We start from the raw sequence: 14,671 nt of genomic DNA, 5'->3' as shown, positions 1-14,671 counted from the left end.
AATGAAGTGACCCAGAAATTAATGGATTTATCATAATAATGAAGAAAGGCCAAATCATAGTCACTTTACTCACTACCAGTTATACAGTTAATAGCCTGATTTAGTTCCTCAAACTTTCAGTTAGCACTTTGCAGGAATATTGAAAAACATTTTTTAAGTTTAATATGTTAGAAAAATATTCTGACATCATCTGATCTTATTCCAAATTATATATAACTTAAAATTACAAAGATCTGACCATGCGTGATGTAAAATAAGACTCTTCCCTTCTTTTTTTGTCTTCAGTTTTATTTCTCTCTGATCCAGGAACAGAGAGAAAGCCAACTTGTCTAAGATGTGGAACAGTTTTTCCTTCATGAACCTGTTAATGTTCATACACTGTCATTTTTCTCATTTAGCAAAGATATCACGCAAATGATATTCTAGGCTCTTGTTATCTTACAAAGACATTGTTATAATATTTCTCCATATCTCCTCTCTACCCTTAACATAACACTCCAATTTCAGAGATTCAAATATATGCTAACATTCAGATTTTTAAAGTTTTAAAAACTCTCCACAATTTGAGACTTATTCTGTAATTACATCATTGTGTAGATTGATTGATAGATCATAGGTAACTGCATTTGAAAAAGAAATGTTCTTAAATGTTATTTTTCAAGATTTTTCTTAGATAGTTCTTATTCAACCAACACTGATTGAACATACAGTCTCTGTGAGGCAATCTACTATACTAAAATCTCCTTCATTCTATGTAACCATAATCTATTATGAGCCATGTGCCCTCCTTGTGCTGAGTTTGTGCCTGACATAGACCCTGGCTCATAATCTCTAGTGGGTCTTATAGAGCTTCCAATCTATTAAAGAACAATAGATAACCACTGAAACAGATAAAGGCATCCTTTATTGTCATAATCTAATTTGTCCCAGAAAAATCTATTGAACAGCAAGTAATCAGGGGGTAGGGATCTTTATTCCACTTAGGTGTTTTTTTGTTTTGTTTTTATCCCTATAACTCGAAGTTTGTATCTTTTGACCACCTTCACTCATTGCACCCAAGCCCCCCTCATTATGTTATGTATATGCGAAATGTAATAAGACAGTCTCAGTCCATCCAAAACCCCACCACTTCACACCACTAAGGCATACTTAAATACCAGAGTAACTACCCATCAAGTATTTTGGTAGAATATAAAGCATTTAAAACATCAGTGACTTAGTTATTGAACATCAAATAAATCCAGGTAAGAGATGATTGCTACTTGGTCTAGAATGATGGCAGAGAGAAATGGAAGGATGGAAGAACTATTTGGGATAGTTCCTGTCCTCTAACAGCTCACAATCAAATCTCAGAAGATAATGTGATGTGTTTAGTATTGATGGATAAAGCAGACATTGGTTCATGTGAAATGTCTCTCTTCAGTCCTCAGGTAGAAGATAGTGAAGGGACTATTCAGTTTGATGGAGAAGGGTACGCATTGGTCAGCCGCCCCATTCGCTGGTACCCCAACATCTCAACTGTCATGTTCAAGTTCAGGACATTTTCTTCAAGTGCTCTCCTTATGTACCTTGCCACACGAGACCTGGTAAAGACATACATGGCTGATCTTCCATAATTAAAAATGTTTGCCTCTTTTCCATAGGATTCTAGTACAATTATCAGTTATTGTTAAATTATCAATTATTATTAAGAGGATTCTAGGATGCTGTGTGATAGCCAAGAGTAGGTGATGCAATGAAAATTGATAAATTCAATTACAGATGCAATTTAATTATTATTTATTTTCAGTGCAGCTCCCCATATAATCCTTTAAGAGAAGCACCCAGTAGAGTTTCCTTCAGTATGGAATCATGCAGCAGCAAAACTACTCCCTTAGTCTTCCTCTAAAGACTTAAGTTGAAAGATGGTTCTAAATATCCTCATTGTTTTTTCCAGGTCAATATTTCTTAGTAAATTCTTCCAGAGAATGTACCTTTTAGTTGACTTAATATGTTTTTAAAGGAACCTCCTTTATTCTCCTGTTGTATAAAGATATATCCTAGTAATGTGGCTGTGACAATTTGCACTATAATGTCATACCCATAAACATTCACAAAGTAGTAACACCAATTCTGTTTCCAAAATGGATGTCATTTATGGATCAGCATATTCAGTAACTTAGCAATAAGGCCCTGCTATAAACCACACACACAAAAAGTAAATACCCATATTTCTCTGTGTATTGAATCACTGGTATGTTTTTACTCTATTAATAGAAAGATTTCATGAGTGTGGAGCTCACTGATGGGCATGTAAAAGTCAGCTATGATCTGGGCTCAGGAATGGCTTCCATTGTCAGCAAGCAAAACCATAATGATGGGAAGTGGAAATCCTTCACTCTGTCAAGAATTCAGAAACAAGGTGAGTTTCTATAGGAATAGTGCGCTGTGAACCTTAATCATGCTATCCAACACTCTGTGTACCTAATCATGAGGAGGACCTTGTCTGTAATTTAGGTACTCACGAATTCTGCGAAAAATGGATCCCATCATTTCTTTAGCTTAGATTATAGGTGACTTGGGTTACACATGACTGATTGAAGAGCAGAATGGTTCTCTGTCATTTTCTTTAGAAACTGAGAGCTTAATTTGAAAGCATAAAACTGTCCTACAACTTGTAAAATTATATCCTGTACTAGGTTTGAAAAGGTTGTGTGCTTTGCTTTCCATCTTGTTTTACCAAGATGTCGCCTTTAGAATGGCCCACTCATCGAATTTGTAGGGGTGGTAACGCAGCAACTAGGTCTTTGCTTTTTAAAAAAAATGCCAAACTTTTTTATGTGTGCAAGTAAGGAATTGGATAAAAATAATGTAACATTTTTACAGTCCAGGAACTCATTAAAATATACTCACAAACATTACTTCATTTGCTGATATAAGCAGGTATTTTGTTCTGGTGTTAGAGAAAAGGAAACATAGGCTCTAACTTACATGAGGTCAAAAACGTATGTGTGTCAGCTCTCATAACCAAGGCAGAAATCCAAATCTGTTAGGTCTTAGTGTGCTGCTACTGTTATTTCAGTATAATTCCCCTAATTCTGTACACTATACCATTACCAGTATCTGCAAATGAAATTTGATCCTTCTGTTTATAAAATTAAACCTAATTAGTTTTGACCAGACCAGTGTGACATCTCATGAGAATTTCAGTTTAACATTGCACCACCGGTCCCTTTCTGCATTTAACAATTAGCCAGTAAACACCCACCTACTATTGCACCACACCTGAGTGAGGTCTGTGACAAGTCATTCCCTTCAAGGAACGTGTCATCTACTGGGGAGATAGATAAGTACATAACTCAATGGTGAGAGGATAGAAAGCAAATGGCCATGTCAGAATGGGTACAGTAGGCTAGGAATCTCAGGACACAGATGTTGAAGTCACACCCAGAGTTCAGCTCCCTGAGGAAAGGCCCTGAGGCACAAGCAAGAGTTGAGGGCTTCACTGGATGGACAGCACGTTTGAACTTTTGAAGGGGCTGAAAGTTGTGTGAAAGCCAGGAGGCCTCAGAGAACATCATCCGTCATTTTCCAATTGATCTTCCTTGGAACGTGGAGGCTTGGAGAAACTCTTCCCACTTTAACAAAAACCAGTTAGCGCTTATAAAAGCTGAGTACTGCCTTATACATTGTTGCCACATAAGGGAGACACAGGCAGGTTTGCCTGGGAAATGCTCTACAGAATAGTTAAGAAGAACGTTTAACTCCATTTGACCAAACATTTCCCAAACTTTACAGTCTCCAAAATCTCTCTCTTCCTGCAAGACCAGCATTCTGCTGAACACACTTTGGGAAATGCTTTAATTCATGCTGAGGTGTGAGAATTTCTCATCCTTTTCTGGGTCCTTCTAACCTGATTCAGAATCAAATTGACATGAGATAGATGAACAGAACAAAATCAAATTTAATTTTGTGCAGGCAGGGAATACACACACACACGGAAATTCAAAAGACAGTCACACAAAATGAGGTATATAGGTCATTCTGAGCTAAGAAGAGGGTAGTGGTCTGGGACTTCAAAGGGAAGAATGCAATTTGTAGGAAGATAAAAACAACAAAAGAGGATAAATGTTTGGTAAATAAATGTTGGTTGAGCCATTCAATGGACAAAGGGGCTTTGGTCAAACAGGCCTTGCTAAGTTTTTCCCAGTCTACCATTGTTCACAATATACTGTAGTTATCTGTTATCTATGGTGATAGTGCTCTTCCTAGGGCAGGTCCTCTACCTAAATTCTTTTTAGGCATTGGCTGGGAACGTAAAAGGGCTCTTCCCCAATACTGGGGTTTTTTTGTTTGTTTGTTTTATAACTTTTTAGTTTTTTTATTAACATATAACATATTATTAGCCCCAGGGGTACAGATCTGTGAATCGCCAGGTTTACACTCTTCACATCACTCACCATAGCACATACCCTCCACAGTGTCCATAACCCAACTATCCTCTCCCAACCCCCCAACCCCCGGCAACCCTCAGTTTGTTTCATGAGATTAAGAGTCTCTTATGGTTTGTCTCCCTCCTGATCCCATCTTGTTTCATTTATTCCTTTCTACCCCCCAACCCCCCCAACATTGCCTCTCAATTTCCTTATATCAGGGAGATCATATGATAATTGTCTTTCTCTGATTGACTTATTTCACTCAGCATAATACCCTCTAGTTCATCCACATATTCGCAAATGGCAAGATTTCATTTCTTTTGATGGCTGCATAGTATTCCAGTGTGTGTGTGTGTGTGTGTGTGTGTGTGTGTGTGTGTATAAAACATCTTCTTTATATATTCATCTGTTGGTGGTGGACATCTAGGTTCTTTCCATACCCAATACTGGATTTTGATGGCTTTTTTTTTTCCTTACAAGTTTTTTTTAAATTCCAGCTATTTAACATACAGTTATTTATATTTATTAGTTTCAGGTGTAGAACTTAGTAATTTATCACTTACATCAATACCCCGGGGCTCATCACAGCAAGTGCCCTCCTTAATACCCATCATTTATTTAACCCATCCCTCCACCACTTCCCCTCTAGTAACCATCAGATTGTTCTGTATAGTTAAGAGTTTATTTCTTGGTTTGTGTCTTTCCCCCTCCCTGCCATGTTCATTCGTTTCTTGAATTCCACATGTGAGTGAAATCATATGGTATTTGTCTTTCTCTGACAGACTCATTTAGCTTAAGCATAATCCTCACTAGCTCCATCCATGTCATCGCAAATGGTTTTGACTGATTTTTAACTCAAACTAATCTTCATGTCAGAGTGGTCCATCTTGGGGTAGCCTTCCCCTGGCCTCTATAGTTACTACAAGTAAATCCATAGCCTAACAGGATGAATGTTGTCAAAAGAATTATTGAATGAGACTAAAGATAATAGAGGCCAGTTCATAAGGGGTCTTGTGAACTTAGCTAATAAGTTTCAACTTTATCCTGAAGCCTGTGGGGAACTACTAACAGTTTTAATCAAGGATGTGACAAGATCAGATTGGTACTTTAGTAAAGTTTCCTCAGAAAACCTTGGAAGGTAGATTTATGACAATTTCAAGGGTTACTGCAGTCTGTAGTAAACCAAGTGAAGAGTGAGGAGAAGGAAACCATGAGAATGGAGAATAAAGAGTAGAATGGAAAGACATTAAGCATTTTACAATCAAAGAGCTTTGTGATATATTCAGTGTGGAGGACAAATGTTTTAAATGGGGATGTCAAGAATAATTCCTTCCTTTCCTTAAATAACAAAAATATTTTAGTGTAATCACATGGTATTGAAAATAAAAAAGAACAGAATATGTATTCTGGAAAAGATGCTGAGTTCTATTTTGGACATATTGTAGTAAAGCACCCTTAATATCTTTAGCAGCATAGGCAAGCTGTGTAATTGGCAGGCGATCAGTTGTGTATACCTGAGGTTTAGCAGAGGTGTAGGAGAGATGGACAGTTCAGAATCATTATCATGCCATTAGTAGTTCGAGCTGAATAGAGATGAGAAGAACCAAGCAGTCATTTCTAGAGCGAGGTGATCCAAAGCCCTGCAGCAAACAGCAGTATTGAAGGGGTATAGTAAAGGTAGATCCCACAAAGGAGGCTGTAAAGAAATAATCAGAAAAAGGAGAAACGAGGAAGCTAAATTTTCAGAAGATCAAACCGAAGGCAGATTGACCAGTTAGGTTCAAGAATAGTCCAAGCAGGAGATGAATGATGGCTTGAAATAAGAGTTATAATGGGCTTTGACACTAGGGAAATGCCAGAATAAATCCACAAGGTGATACCACCATACAGTTACTAAAATGCCAACAGTTAAAAAGACTGAACATACCCAGGGCTGGCAAGTATATGGAGCAAATGGAATTCTTACACTCTGCTGATGAGGATGGAAAATGTATAGCCACACTGGAAAATAGGTTAGCAGTTTCTTAATAGGTTAAATATATGTATGAACCAGCCATTCCACTTGTAAGCATTCACCCAAGACACATGAAGCATCTATCGATACAAAGATTTGTACCAGGATGTCCACAGCGTCTTTATTCATGACATTCAAAAAAACAACGAAGTAACTAAAACATCAATTAACAGGTTAGTAGATAGATTATATGTTGTCACAATGAAATATTATTTAGCAATAAAAATTAATGAGCTCTTAATATGTACACAACATGGATGACTAGCAAAAAAAATCTTAGCCAAAGAAGGCAGACGTAAAGGAATACCTTTATGTCAAGTATATAGAAAACATAAATGAACCAAGATTCACAGAAAGCAGATGGAGGCTACAGAGGATGAGGTTATGTAGGGAGGCACAGGAAGGAGGGATGACAAGAATTAGAAGACTTTTGGGATGATGCATAGGTTTAGTATTTTGACTATGGTGCTGGTCTCATGGATGTATACATATCTAAAAATTCATTAAATTATATACTTTAAACATAAGCAACTTATAGTATGTCAATCACAGTTTGATAAAACCTTTTAAAAATAGGGTAGATATCAGTGTTAGTTAGGAGATGAAATTAGTGCGGTTGACTGATTAAATGTGGAATGGTGAGGGGACAGGCAGGATGAGTCTCTAATGTAGGAGTCTGGGTGGGCGTCATATTGTCACCAAATAAATCATATGGATTCGGGAGTAGAAAGATAATCATTTTGACCTAGAATATGTTTAGTTTGAAGTACTGAGAAGGTATACAGATGATGCTTTCTCATCTGTAGAATGTGGGTTTCTAAGCAAAAGTCAGGTCCAGGCATATATATTTCTGAATTGACAACATATAGTAAGTAGATATAAAATGGAGGTTACCTGGATGGCTAAAACTCGGCAAGTGGCCAAATGAAGACACATTAGGGAATAGAACACTTCAGAAGTGTTCAAGGACATTAGTCACAGAGAAGGAAATTGAGAATGAGGCTGGAAAGGTACAAGAAGCCAGAGAGCCTGGCATTATGGAAGCCAAAAGAGGACATTTCCTGAAGGAAGGAATTGTGAACAATATCAAATACTGCATAGCAGGGATGAAGATAAAGACCAAAAGACCCCACTGGGTTTGGATGTGGGGAGGTCCCTGCAGATTTGAGCAAGATTAGTTGCTTGGAGCAATAGGATAGGAATTCAAATAAGCCTCCAGCCATGCGACCCTTCCTCCTTTTTAGTGCCCAGGTTAGTTGTTTTATATGAGTTGTTCTTAGGGGCGTTATAGAAGCACTGTCCCTGGAAATTCAGAAACATTCCATCGGGGGCATTGGGCATCTTCCCAGACAGTCAGTCAGTAGATCGATGGCCACCACGTGGGTGCACCGTATCCCTCAAGTGCACCAATATGGACACAAGATGGAGAACGATCATTCGATTTTCACTGAGCTGAGAGAATAAAAAGGAATTACCAAAGTCACAATTCACTTACGACAACTCAGCATTGATTAGAAAATACTTGCTAAGACCCTACTCTTTGTCTAGTATTTAATAAAACCCTTATTTCCCTGCTTACCCATAAATGATGTCTGAGCTCATCAACTCTGAAATGTGAACAGCTATTCTGTAAGGGGAAGAAATAGGGCAGGAAATAAGAGCAACTGTTAGCATTTCACAGCAGAACCCACTTCGTTGCTCTCGAAGGAGAGAGTCAACAGTTAACTCAGTAAAAATATGCCATCCTGTGTCTCTCTGCTGGAGCTAACACTTGGGCCAGTGAGTTTCAATTCAAGGTATTTCTGCTCTTTAATCAGTTTTTCTTAGAATGGTTTCTAAAAATGCATATATTCACTCAGGGAAAAGGGAGAGAACTACCTCCAGTCACTGGCTTGCCTGTGATAGAGAGCAGAATCTCATTTTCACAGACGCCATTAAAATATGCACCAGATCTGTAGAAAGAGGCTATTTTCATGTTCCACTCAACAGCTCCATATGAAAACTTCTTTGCTGATCTGGATAAAAAGGAGTATGTTGAAAAAGTCTTAAAAATGGTTTTATAATTTTTTTTTAATTTTAGCCACTGGTCTGATCAAAAACATATGTGCATATAAAATTAATATAAGTATTAAAGTAATTAAATTTTTAAATCTTGACTTGCTGAGTATTTTTTAATTGGACAATTATTTAACAACTTTTTTTTGTTGTTTGTTTTTACAAAGCTCTACTTTGAGGATTTGAGGTATTCATTGGTTTGGTATTTTATTTTGATCATTTATTAATAAGATAATTATGTTTGATTTTATTGAAGATACTTTCTACAGATTACAGTGGAATTTTAGAGTTTGATATTTTTCTTTGTCTTTCAAAGAACACTATTCTAAAAGATGATGTGTTAATAAAGGGGAAAAATAATGCTCCATGGTCAAATAAATTTGGGAAATACTTATTGCTCTATATCCCCCTGTTGGAGCATTACATTGAATATTGGTATGTTGAAAGATCTGGCTAGTCTTAAAATTAAAATACATATTTAATTTTGCCTCACCCAATGTTTATCATATTTATTTGAACCAGTAACATCCAGGAATCTAGTGTTCCAAAGAATAAACATTTAGAAATACCCTCATAATACACTGGTTCAAATAGCCATTTTCAGACCCTTGCTAATTCAGATCCAATACCAGGCAAAGATTTAGAGACCAAATCTGTCATGTTAATGAACTGATGCCTCAATATTCATCGAGGGTCCAAAATATATAAAGCAGTTAAAGGCTGGGCCTAAGCAAATATTATGCTGAGAAAGCACATAGTTCAGAAAGAGCCTAGCCTGACTCTTAAAAATGAAGGGGAGAAAATCAATGAGATAAGGGCTTCCTTTCTGCTTTCTGAACAAAACAGTTTAAACAAGGAAATGCCTCTCTTCTTTCCTTTGCCTGACTGTTATTTTTATGCCCTTTTTGTGGCTAGTTTAATAATTTATTTTATCAATGTCATTGTTTCTGCAGCTATTAAACAGATGTGTATAGTACAGATGCTTGAAAACATCCATGTCAATTTGAGAATGAAAATAAATTTATCTTGAAGTAACAGTGATTATACAGATGTGGTTGGTCTTTCTCAAGTAAGCATTTTCTTTCTTTTACAGCCAACATATCAATTGTAGATATAGATTCTAACCAGGAGGAGAACATAGCAACTTCATCTTCTGGAAACAACTTTGGTCTTGACTTGAAAGCAGATGACAAAATATATTTTGGTGGTCTGCCAACACTGAGAAACTTGAGGTAATTTAGTGTATATTTAGAGCTCAGGATTAAGTTTTAATTAAATGGCCACTCTGCTCACCAGAGTTCTGAAGTTTAATTACAGCAGGAATGTCACATAACCTTTAGTTGAAGAAAGGCTTAATTAAAAAAAAATCATGTTACATGTTAGAACAACACCAGGATTTAGAATCCCAAGGATTAATTTGATATTTTTGTTGAAGAGATGGATGGAAATCACTGTTTCCCTCATAGTCACCTGATGAAAAGAATTATAAAAGTAATTAAAGGTGGAAACTAGAGTTGAATGTGCATCTTGTAATTGTCATTCTCTTTGCACAGTCGCTGGAGGTAATGGCACACTGACACTACTTAGTGTTCTAAAAATCAGTCAGTGTTCCAGGATACTGTGAGTATAACCTATTTTATTGCTGAGCATTAACATGCTAATGGTATGTTGGAGCTTTCCCATATGCCTAATGCTAAGGCTATATTAGGTATTCTCGCACCCATGCCAACATTTTTTTTTAATTTCACATATGTTTTATAGATAGCAGGATGGGGAGATAAAATTAACTCATAGTTTAATTCAAAAAATAAATGTAAGTAACTAAAAAATCTCAGAAAATGTTTCATCTGGTATTTGTATTAATTTACAGCTTGTTGTAAAACATCTCATAAGAAATAAAAGTTATAAAGCACTTGATGCTCAATAAATGTTAATTGAATTTAACTAGAATGGAATGAATTGATATGAGTAAGAATTTGCTGCAAATACAGACTACCATGTTTTAAGTTTTTGTTTAGTTTAGTTAGTTTGTTTTTAGTGGTTAGAAAAATCCTATCTTGGTGTTTCTACTCTAAAAAGACACACCACAATTGGAGGGAATGTCATAATAATTGAGAAGTATGGTAGTCAGTTTTCCTATTTTCCAAATGAGTGGAGGAATTTTAACCTCATTTTATGACAGCTAGCATACTTGGTGGTTCTCCTATTTTCCAAATGAGCAGAGGAATTTTAACCTCATTTTATGACAGCTAGCATACAAACAGTTTTACTCTTCTCCCTGTCCCTAAACCCATAGACCAGGCAACTAATTACCAGTCTTTCCAGGTTTACATTAATAAGCTTCATGAGGTAGATAAACTGATTCTACATTCATCCACACTATAACGTACTAGGAATGTAAACTTAAAGTGTCTGGTTGGAAAAATCATTGCAGAGCAAATATATTTGAATAGTGACATAGTGATTGCTCAAAAATCTATGTATTCAGTCAACAAGTGTTTGTTGAACATTTATTCTGTGCCCATCGGAGGGATCCAACAGTGCCTTAAGTCTAAGATCTATTTTGCAATATCATTAAGTAAATTCCCTATAAGTGAATTAAATATAGCCAAAATAAAGCTATCAAGGTATTGCTTTATGTATTCTAGTGATGACTTGGTTTTAATTACCATAAGGTGATATTTAGGAATTATCTATAAAGGTGTGTATGTTGACTACGTGGAGGTGGGTTTATGTATTGGTTTTCAGACTACTTAGCTAATGAGTCTGTCACTAAGATGTTTTTACTTGCATAGTTCAGCATTTTATAATATTTCTATGGCATGGCACATTATTCCAATAGAGTCTTTACACATATATCTGTGATTAAGCAAAGAGCCACGTATTCATAGTTTGCTGTTATTTTGCCCACAAACATGATCTTAATATGGTGAAGTTCAAAAGATGAGGCAAACAGAAATTGTTTTTATATCTATTACGTTTAAGCTCCTTGAGAGGCAATGCTCATCAGCTACTCAAGAATACTACGGCATAGCAACATGTGCATTTTCTCATTCATAAACTAGATTAAAATTAGTGTTTTTCAAAACGAAAATTAAAATTAGTGTTTTTCAAAATGAAAATTTTCCCAAGAGAATAGTATGGATAATGGTCATTGGATTCTCATTTCACTATGATCAAGGGCCTATGTCTATCTTCTGTTCTGTTGATTTTGTTACATTCCCTTTTAATTCTCCCCTGTGAGATATTTTTTTAAAAGACTTATGATTAAAATTTATTGTTTTACTAAACAAAAATGCAATTATGATTAAATTGTGTTTTGTTTTGTTTTGTTTTTCTCTCCCCTTTGACCTAGTATGAAAGCAAGGTAAAATTTAAATTATGCATGCCTTCCTCAAGTGCATGGGTTGGGTAAATGTGGCTTCTTAGATAAAAGCAGTGGAGAAGAAGAGCAACACCTGTGCAGCTTCATTCCTAGTACATTTCATGAGCAAGTAATGCATTCTGAGAGTCCTCATGCTGTCCTTTACTTACAAAGATGCTGCTGCTCACCCACCACCAACTGAGCTGCAATTACACTTGTTTCACCAGCCACAGCCACGAGGACAGATTTCGCTCTGCTTTTCTCAGTGGCCCGCGCACAGTGCCCCCCTGGCGCCAATATGCAACAGCACACACGCAAAGGGCAGCTGGTCAGGTTTAGGGGCACAGCGTAGTTCCGTGGAACAGAACAAAGTATCCTGATGGGTTGAATCCTGGACCCCGATCTCTGTAGCCCCATGCTTTCTGCTGAACTACCAGCCTGTGCTCCCAAATGCTCACCACTGCCTTGCTGCTTTTTGCCAGCCTGCAAATACGCACACGTTTACAGGGTCCTTGCATCACTTTGCAAAGCTGCTTATCTATCGTTGTGTTTATTTAGAATGAGCTATGAAGTCAGATAAAAAGGAACCTCTGGAACTATTGTGCCTAAAACAAGTGTTTGCCTTAATGGTGAAGAGATTTGTGGATAGGCTCCCCAGCTTCCCAGGAGCATTGTAATTTCTGTTTGCAGCAAAGCATTAACATGAAAGTTATGAATAGCAGGCCTCTGTAAGCGGCTGATCAAACCCCAGAGATGTGCAGGGATGACATTCTGGCTAGAGCCTGGTGCTTTGGTATTTCAGAGCCTAACTATGTCATCCTTCTGGAAAGGAGCTAATACAGCTGAACTTATCCAAGAAACTTTTCAAGCAAAGGCCAGACTTCTAATACCAGAACATAGAATATTCAGAAATGAAAGTATATACAAAAAAATAATCCAAGTTGTTCTATCACCTTGTAGCAATGAGCCCAGTCCTGCTGTTTGCTAAGATGGCTCCAAGGCAAAGGCTGGCTTTCAGTGGAAGAATATAAATGTATATATAAATATAAAAGAATATAAAACTCTGGAGTGACACTGTGTCACTTTGTAGGCAAACAGAGGAAACAGGCCTGTGGTTACCATTAGGAGGCTGATCTCCATATGTGATTGCTTATCCCCTGTGCTTTTCCTAGCATCGAGCCGCTAAATCATCATGTTTTGAAACAGTTCCTTGTATGTCCATGCAACAGTGGAGTACAGAACTTTGAGAAGTGACTTACTTTATTGATAAGACCTCTGGAAAAAATGGTAATAAATCGCTCATCCTCTAGAGGAGAATGAACACTTAGAATGAAATTCACCCAATCCTTTCACTTTATAAATAAGATTCTAAGCAAGATCCTCACTCACCCTCCACCTGGGTATCTTCTTCATAACAACCAACTGACTGAGCAGAAGGAGAAGACCTTGGGAATAAAGGGAAATGATCCAAGAAAATGAAGCAGTTCCAGAGACAGAAAAAAGAAGCAGAACAGATACCTGGCTTGACATAAATCACCTGCTACACTTGCCAGGGTTTGAGTTCCTTTCTCACCTGTTTTTCCTCTTGCCCTGTGTTCTATATTGAGGCAAAAAAAGGGAATCCTGTCATCATGGGATCATGAGGAGACAATTAATCATTATCCAAATAATTATCTTTATGTTGGTTGGACGGGTTTTATAGATGCTTATTAACAGAAAAAAAAAGTATTATTTTTTAACCCAATAGACTTGTACTATTATTCAATAGGGTAGCCATCAGCCACAGTGTTCAGTTTCAATTAAATACAATTAAATAACAGTGTTCAGCTTCTCATTGGCATAAGCTTCATTTCAAGTGCCAATAACCACATGTGACTAGTAACTACTAATTTGGAGAATGCAGAAGGGAATATTTCCATCTCCACAGAAAGTTCTCTTGGACAGGACTACTCTCAACTAGCCAAAGAACTATCATCACTGACATTATGCTAGCTACTGTTTATTGAGCACTTACTGGGTGCTAGTGTGTTTGCCTTTTCCTAAGAACTAAAGAATAAAAAGTAAACAATCAAATGTGATTTGGGTATTAAAGCCATTTTCAATCTTATTGGGAAAAATATATGTTCTGTACCTTTGGTCGCTTCATTTTGTTATTGCACCTCTATAAAATAAGGACTCTGGGGTCAGTCTGTAAATCCAGCGTTGAAGTATTTTTCTGGATGGTGTAATCCAAAAGGATGTTTCCTAGGCTTTGTTTTAGTTAAAAGCTTTAAAGAGAAATACAATATTATCTTAATCTGCAGCTGCCCCTTGTCCCCCTAAAAAAGTCTGAATGACAAAAATACTTTCTTAAAATAAATGAGTCCAGATTTTTCCCCTAAATTTTGAGCAAGGTTTTGTTTTGTTTTGTTTTTAACTTTTTTTTGGTATGTAGTTTTATTATGCTGCCTATACAATTGTCTACTCTTTGGTACCAAAAAAACCCACAAAAAACAAAAACCCTTTCATTACGCATATGAAACATTTAAGAAATCCGTTAATTCCTGTACCTTGAATTTAAATTCTGTGCTGAGAATTTAAAAAGAGAGCAGGAAGAACTATATAAAGATTCTTTCTGCAGGATGGGGGTAACATGCACTTAATCTAACCAGTACATAATAGAAGCCGAGTTTGCTGGGTACATGTGTGCCCATGTGCATGGTTTGAGATATGTGTGTATACTGTGTGGCCGTTTGCTGTATATGGCTTTTGTCCCATAGTCACAAACACTGTACTGCCATTTCTCTCATAATGTTGCTTTTGTTTTTCATGTAACTTTTCAAC

General features: G+C 36.7%; 1 protein-coding gene across 3 annotated transcripts in view; it reads left to right on the top strand.

Moving 5' to 3' along the window:
- LAMA2 (laminin subunit alpha 2) overlaps window positions 1-14,671 on the top strand; it is a 645,363-nt gene that overhangs the window by 584,524 nt on the left and 46,168 nt on the right. For 2 of the 3 annotated variants that reach the window (XM_059177585.1, XM_059177583.1), the window contains 3 exons: window positions 1,424-1,586; window positions 2,257-2,401; window positions 9,578-9,716. In XM_059177585.1, coding sequence (XP_059033568.1) covers window positions 1,424-1,586; window positions 2,257-2,401; window positions 9,578-9,716 — 447 coding nt within the window. Of the gene's footprint in view, window positions 1-1,423; window positions 1,587-2,256; window positions 2,402-9,577; window positions 9,717-11,839; window positions 14,107-14,671 lie in introns of those variants that run through there. The other variant, XM_059177584.1, reaches the window with a different exon arrangement.

The sequence above is a fragment of the Mustela lutreola genome, chromosome 6, assembly GCF_030435805.1.
Source record: "Mustela lutreola isolate mMusLut2 chromosome 6, mMusLut2.pri, whole genome shotgun sequence".
Taxonomy (NCBI): Eukaryota; Metazoa; Chordata; class Mammalia; order Carnivora; family Mustelidae; genus Mustela; species Mustela lutreola.
Note: the sequence above shows the minus strand (reverse complement) of the source record. Positions and strands in the feature narration are given on the sequence as shown.